Source organism: Macrobrachium nipponense, chromosome 6, assembly GCF_015104395.2.
Source record: "Macrobrachium nipponense isolate FS-2020 chromosome 6, ASM1510439v2, whole genome shotgun sequence".
Classification (NCBI taxonomy): domain Eukaryota; kingdom Metazoa; phylum Arthropoda; class Malacostraca; order Decapoda; family Palaemonidae; genus Macrobrachium; species Macrobrachium nipponense.
In genome coordinates, this window is record NC_061108.1 from 3,951,977 (window position 1) to 3,959,476 (window position 7,500).

The following is a 7,500-nucleotide window of genomic DNA, read 5'->3' on the forward strand; positions in this document are numbered from 1 at the left end:
AGCCTTCTACACAACGGAAAATGATGGGTTAACACCACAGGCACTGAAAGTCCATGTATCTGCTCTTCTGCAACCTTATATGATGCCTCAGGTAAGACTATATAAATTGTAGTAGTCTCAGGTAAGAAGGTACAACCGCATAAGCCACTCAGTAAGAGTAAAACCTGGCATCTAAGCCTCAGGTAAGGAAGCGTAACCGCAATTAGCTCAGGTAAGAGGATACAACCTGCATTAGCCTATCAAGCGTAAGAAGGTACAACCGGCATTACCAGGTAAGAAGGTACAACCAGGCATTAACCTCAGGTAAGGAAAGTAAAACCAACCTGCAGTAGCTCAGGTAAGAAGGCACAACCTGCAGTAAGTCTCAAGGTAAGAAGGTAACAACCTGCAAGTTAGTTCTAATGGTAAGAAGGTACAACCTGGCATTAAGCCTTCTAAGGTAAGAAGGTACAACTGCAGAGTTCAGGTAAGAAGGTACAACCTGCAGGTAAGTCTCAAGGTTAAGAAGGTACAACCGCATGCCTCAGGAAGAAGGTTAAAACCCGGCAGTAGGTCCAGGTAAGAAGTACAACTGGCCGTAAGTCTCAAGGGTAGAAAGGTACAAACTGCCAGTAGTCTCAGGTAAGAAGGGTACTAACCTGCAGTAGTAACAGGTAAGAAGGTTACAAACTGGCAGCTAAGTCTCAAGTAAGAAGCGTAACCAACCGGGGCCAGTAAGCCTCAGGTAAGAAGGTTACCCAACCTTTTTGTTGTCCCCCAAAAAAGGTTAAAAGGGGGGGTGTTTCCTCAAGGTAAAAAGAAGTACAACCAGGCATTAGCCTCAGGTAAGAAGAGTACAAACCGGGCATTAGCCTCAGGTAAGAAGGTCCAACCTGCAGTAGGACTCCAGGTAAGAAGGTACAACCGGCATTTAGCCTCAGGTAAGAAGGACAACCTTGCCAAGGTATAGTCTAGGTAAGAAGGTTACAACCTGCAGATAGTCCTCAGGTAAAGAAGGTTAAACTGCATTAGTTCTCAGGTAGAAGGTACACGGCATTAGCCTCAGGTAAGAAGGTAAAACAACCTGCATTAGCCTCAGTGTAAGAAGGTACAACCTGCAGGTAAGTCTCAAGGTAAGAGGTAAACCTGTAATTAGCCTCAGGATAGAAGTACCAAACCTTGCCAGTAGTCCTCAGGTAAGAAGGTACAACCGGCATAGCCCTCAGGTAAGAAGGTACAACCTGCATTAGGCCTCAAGGTAAGAAGGTACAACCTGGCCAGTTAGTCTCAGGTAAGAAGGTACAACCTGGCATTAGCCTCAGGTTAAGAAGGACCCAAACATGGCATTAAGCCTAAGGTAAGAAGGTAAACCGCAAATTTTAGCCTCAGGTAAGAAGGTAAAACCTGCATTAGGCCTCAGGTTAAGAAGGTACAAAATAAGGCCATAGCCTCAGGTTAAGAGGTAAAGAAGGTACAACCTGCATTAGCCTCAGTGTAATAAGGTAACAACATGGCCTTAGCTCAGGTAAGAAGGTACCAACCTGCAGTAGTCCAGGTAAGAAGGTAACCGCATAGGCCTCAAGGTAAGGAAGGTACAACCTGCCATTAGCTCAGGTAAGAATGGTACAACCTGCATTAGGCCTCCGGTAAGAAGGTACAAACCGCAGTAGTCTCAGTAGAAAGGTACACCTGCATTAGGTGCCTCAAGGTAAGGAAGGTACAACCTTGGCATTAGGCCTCTAGGGAAGAAGGTAACAACCGGGCATCTAGCCTCAGGTAAGAAGGGTACTAAACCCTGCATTAGCCTCAGGTAAGAAGGTACAACCTGCCAGGTAGTATCAGGTAAGAAGGTACAACCTGCATAGTCTCAGGTAAGAAGGTACAACCGTATTAGCCTCAGGTTAAGAAGGTACAACCTGCAGTAGTCTAGGTAAGAAGGTACAACCTGCATTAGCTAAGGTAAGACGGTACAAACCGGCAATTAGCCTCAGGTAAGAAGGTACAACCTGCATTACATAAGGTAAGAAGGTACAACCGCAGAGTCTCCAGGTAGAAGTACCAACCTGCAGCTAGTCTCACCGGTAAGAAGTGTACAACCTGCACTAGCCCTAGGTAAGACAGGTACAAACCCTGGCATTAGCCTCAGGGTAAGAAGGTACAACCGCATTAGCCTCAGGTAAGAAGTACAACCTGCAGTAGCCTCAGGTAAGAAGGTACAACGGGCATTAGCTCAGGTAAGAAGGTACAAACCTGCCAGTAGGTCTAAGGTAAGAACCACAACCGGCATTAGCCTCAGGTAAGAAGGTACAAACCTGCATTAAGCTCAGGTAAGAAGGTACAACCTGCAGTAGTCTCAGGTAAGAAGGTACAACCGCATTAGCCTCAGGTAAGAAGGTACAACCTGCATTAGCCTCAGGTAAGAAGGTACAACTGCATTAGCCTCAGGTAGAAGGTAAAACAACTGCAGTAGTCTCAGGTAAGAAGGTACAACCTGCAGTAGTCTCAGGTAAGAAGGTACAACTGCAGTAGTCTCAGGTAAGAAGGTACAACCGGCATTAGCCTCAGGTAAGAAGGTACAACCGCATTAGCCCTCAGGTAAGCAGGTACAAAACCGCCATAGCTCAGGTAAGAAGGTACAACCTGCAGTAGTCTCAGGTAAGAAGGTACAACCTGCATTAGCCTCAGGTAAGAAGGTACAACCTGCATTAGCCTCAGGTAAGAAGGTACAACCTGCATTAGCCTCAGGTAAGAAGGTACAACCTGCAGTAGTTCAGGTAAGAAGGACAACTGCAGTAGTCTCAGGTAAGAAGTACAAACCTGGCCATTAGCCTCAGGTAAGAAGGTACAACCGGCATTAGCCTCAGGTAAGAAGGTACAACCTGCATTAGCCTCAGGTAAGAAGGTACAACCTGCAGTAGTCTCAGGTAAGAAGGTATAACAAACCGCATAGCTCAGGTAAGAAGGTACACTGCATTAGCCTAGGTAAGACGGGTACAAACCGCATTCGCCTCGGTTAGAAGGACAAACTGCAGTAGTCTCAGGTAAGAAGGTACAACTGCAGTTAGCCTCAGGTAAGAAGGTACAACTGCATTAGCCCTCAGGTAAGAAGGTACAACTGCAGTAGTCTTCAGGAAGAAGGTACAACGGCATAAGCTCAGTAAGAAGGTACAACCTGGCATTGCCTCAGGTAAGAAGGTACAACCGGCATAGCCTCAGGTAGAAGGTCAACCGGGCATTAGCTCAGGTAGAAAGGTACAACCTGCATTAGCCTCAGGTAAGAAGGTACAACCTGCAGTAGTCTCAGGTAAGAAGGTACAACCTGCAGTAGTCTCAGGTAAGAAGGTACAACCTGCAGTAGTCTCAGGTAAGAAGGTACAACCTGCAGTAGTCTCAGGTAAGAAGGTACGGCATTTAGCTAAGGTAAGAAGGTACACCCTGCCCCTAGCCTCAGGTAAGAAGGTACAACCGCAGTGTCCAGGTAAGAAGGACAACCTGGCATGTCAGGTAAGAAGGTACAAACGCATAGCTAGGTAGAGGTAACAACCGGCATAAGCCTCAGGTAGGAAGGTAACCTGCAGTAGTCTCAGGTAAGAAGGTACAACGCATAGCCTCAGGTAAGAAGGTACAACTGCATTAGCTCAGTAAGAAGGTACAACCTGCATAGCTTAGGTAAGAAGGTAAACTGCAGGTAGTTCAGGTAAGAAGGTACAACCGGCATTAGCCTCAGGTAAGAAGGTACAACCTGCATTAGCCTCAGGTAAGAAGGTACAACCTGCAGTAGTCTCAGGTAAGAAGGTACAACCTGCAGTAGTCTCAGGTAAGAAGGTACAACCGAATTAGCTTAGGTAAGAAGGTAAAACGGCATAGCCTAGGTAAGAAGGTACAAATGCAGTAGTCGTCAGGTAAGAAGGTAACAACGCAGTAGTTCTCAGGTAAGAAGGTACAACCGCATTAGCCTCAGGTAAGAAGGTACAACCTGCATTAAGCCTCAGGGTAAGAAGTTACAACCGGCATAGCCTCAGGTAAGAAGGTAGGAACCTGCATTAGCCTCAGGTAAGAAGGTACAAACCGGCATTAGCCTCAGGTAAGAAGGTACAACCTGCATAGCCCTCAGGTAAGAAAGGTACAACCTGCATTAGCCTCAGTAGAAGGACAACCGCATAGCTCCAGGTAAGAGGTACAACCCTGAATTAGCTCAGGTAAGAAGGTACAACCTGCATTAGTAGGTCAAACCGGCATAAGCTCAGGTAAGAGGTACAACCTGCCGTAGTCAGGTAAGAAGGTACAACCGCATAGCTCAGGTAAAAAGAAGGTACAACCTGCATTAGCCTCAGGTAAGAAGGTACAACCTGCATTAGCCTCAGGTAAGAAGGTACAACCTGCAGTAGTCTCAGGTAAGAAGGTACAACCTGCAGTAGTCTCAGGTAAGAAGGTACAACCTGCAGTTAGGATCCAGGTAGAAGGTAACAACGGCATAGCTCAGGTAAGAAGGTACAACCGCAGTAGTCTCAGGTTAAGACAGGTACAACCTGCAGTAGTCTCAGGTAAGAAGGTACAACCTGCATTAGCCTCAGGTAAGAAGGTACAACCTGCAGTAGTCTCAGGTAAGAAGGTACAACCTGCAGTAGTCTCAGGTAAGAAGGTACAACCGGCATTAGCCTCAGGTAAGAAGGTACAACCTGCATTAGCCTCAGGTAAGAAGGTACAACCTGCATTAGCCTCAGGTAAGAAGGTACAACCTGCATTAGCCTCAGGTAAGAGGGTACACCTGCCAGTAGTCTCAGGTAAGAAGGTACAACTGCCATTACTTAGTAAGAAGGTACAACCGCATTAGCCTCAGTTAAGAAGGTACAACCTGCAGTAGTTAAGGTAAGGAGGTACAACCTGCAGTAGCTCAGGTAAGAATGTACAACCTGCATTAGCCTCAGGTAGAAGGGACAACCTGCAGTAGTCTCAGGTAAGAGGTACAACCTGCATTAGCCTCAGGTAAGAAGGTACAACCTGCATTAGCCTCAGGTAAGAAGGTACAACCGGCATTAGCCTCAGGTAAGAAGGTACAACCTGCAGTAGTCTCAGGTAAGAAGGTACAACCTGCATTAGTCTCAGGTAAGAAGGTACAACCTGCAGTAGTCTCAGGTAAGAAGGTACAACCTGCATTAGCCTCAGGTAAGAAGGTACAACCTGCATTAGCTCAGGGAGAAGGTACAACGGCATTAGCCGCAGATCAGAGGTACAACCTGCAAGTGTCTCAGGTAAGAAGGTAAAACCTGCAATTAGCCTCAGATCAGACGGACAACCTGCAGTCGTCTCAGGTAAGAAGGTAAACCTGCAAACTAGCCTCAGGTACGAAGGTACAACCTGCATTAGCCTAGGTAGAAGGTACAACCTGCAGTAGCTCAGGTAAGAAGGTTACAACCTGGCAGTTAGTCCTCAGGTTTACAAGGAAGGTACAACCTGCAAGGTAGTCTCAGGTAAGAAGGTACAACCTGCATTAGCCTCAGGTAAGAAGGTACAACCTGCAGTAGTCTCAGGTAAGAAGGTACAACCGCATTAGCCTCAGGTAAGAAGGTACAACCTGCATTAGCCTCAGGTAAGAAGGTACAACCGGCATTAGCCTCAGGTAAGAAGGTACAACCTGCAGTAGTCTCAGGTAAGAAGGTACAACCTGCATTAGCCTCAGATCAGAAGGTACAACCTGCAGTAGTCTCAGGTAAGAAGGTACAACCTGCATTAGCCTCAGGTAAGAAGGTACAACCTGCATTAGCCTCAGGTAAGAAGGTACAACCGGCATTAGCCTCAGGTAAGAAGGTACAACCTGCAGTAGTCTCAGGTAAGAAGGTACAACCTGCATTAGCCTCAGGTAAGAAGGTACAACCTGCAGTAGTCTCAGGTAAGAAGGTACAACCTGCATTGCCTTCAGTAGGTAGAAAGTACAAACTGCATTAGCCTCAGGTAAGAAAGGTACAACCTGCATTAGCCACTCAGCTCAGAAGGTACAACCTGCAGTAGTCTCAGGTAAGAAGGTACAACCTGCATTAGCCTCAGGTAAGAAGGTACAACCGGCATTAGCCTCAGGTAAGAAGGTACAACCGGCATTAGCCTCAGGTAAGAAGGTAGAGCCTGCATTAGCCTCAGGTAAGAAGGTAGAGCCTGCATTAGCCTCAGGTAAGAAGGTACAACCGGCATTAGCCTCAGGTAAGAAGGTACAACCTGCATTAGCCTCAGGTAAGAAGGTACAACCGGCATTAGCCTCAGGTAAGAAGGTACAACCTGCATTAGCCTCAGGTAAGAAGGTACAACCGGCATTAGCCTCAGGTAAGAAGGTAGAGCCTGCAGTAGCCTCAGGTCAGAAGGTACAACCTGCAGTAGCCTCAGGTAAAAAGGTACAACCTTCAGTAGTCTCAGGTAAGAAGGTAGAGCCTGCAGTTCAACCTGCAGTAGCCTCAGGTCAGAAGGTACAACCTGCAGTAGCCTCAGACCAGAAGGTACAACCTACTGTAGCCTCAGGTAAGAAGTTACAACCTGCAGTATCCTCAGATCGGAAGGTACAACCTGCAGTAGCCTCAGGTAAGAAGTTACAACCTGCAGTATCCTCAGATCGGAAGGTACAGATCGGAAGGTACAACCTACTGTAGCCTCAGGTAAGAAGTTACAACCTGCAGTATCCTCAGATCGGAAGGTACAACCTGCAGTAGCCTCAGGTCAGAAGGTACAACCTTCAGTAGCCTCAGACCAGAAGGTACAACCTACTGTAGCCTCAGGTAAGAAGTTACAACCTGCAGTATCCTCAGATCGGAAGGTACAACCTGCAGTAGCCTCAGGTCAGAAGGTACAACCTTCAGTAGCCTCAGACCAGAAGGTACAACCTGCAGTAGCCTCAGGTAAGAAGTTACAACCTGCAGTAACCTCAGATCAGAAGGTACAACCTGCAGTAGCCTCAGGTAAGAAGTTACAACCTGCAGTAGCCTCAGGTCAGAAGGTACAACCTTCAGTAGCCTCAGATCAGAAGGTACAACCTGCAGTAGTCTCAGGTCAGAAGGTACAACCTGCAGTAGTCTCAATTAAGATGGTACAACTTACAGTAGTCTTAGGTATGAAGGAACTAACTGCAGTAGCCTCAGGCAAGATGGTACAACTTACAGTAGCCTCAGATCAGAAGATACAACCTTCAGTAGCCTCAGATAAGATGGTACAACCTGCAGTAGTCTCAGGTATGAAGGAACAAACTGTAGTAGCCTCAGGCAAGATGGTACAACTTACAGTAGTACAACCTGCAGTAGCCTCAGTTCAGAAGATACAACCTGATACAACCTGCAGTAGCCTCAGGTAAGAGGGAACAACCTGCAGTAGTCTCAGATAAGATGGTAAACTTGTAGTAGCCTCAGATAAGATGGTACAACCTACAGTAGCCTCAGGTAAGATGGTACAAATGACAGTAGTCAGCACATTACATTCCAATATACAGAAAAATATGCTAAGAATTTATTAAACCCAGACACAGACATCACTGACAGATGTGAC

The 7,500-nt window shown here is 46.7% G+C and overlaps 1 protein-coding gene across 1 annotated transcript in view; it reads left to right on the forward strand.

Annotated features, from left to right (window-relative positions):
* The window catches only part of LOC135216785 (beta-alanyl-bioamine nonribosomal peptide synthetase ebony-like), a 69,962-nt gene that overhangs the window by 47,635 nt on the left and 14,827 nt on the right, over positions 1-7,500 (forward strand). Inside the window, 1 exon segment of the mRNA XM_064252265.1 lies at positions 1-91. This exon segment is cut by the window's left edge and continues 8 nt beyond it. Within this exon segment, the coding sequence (XP_064108335.1) occupies positions 1-91 (91 nt within the window).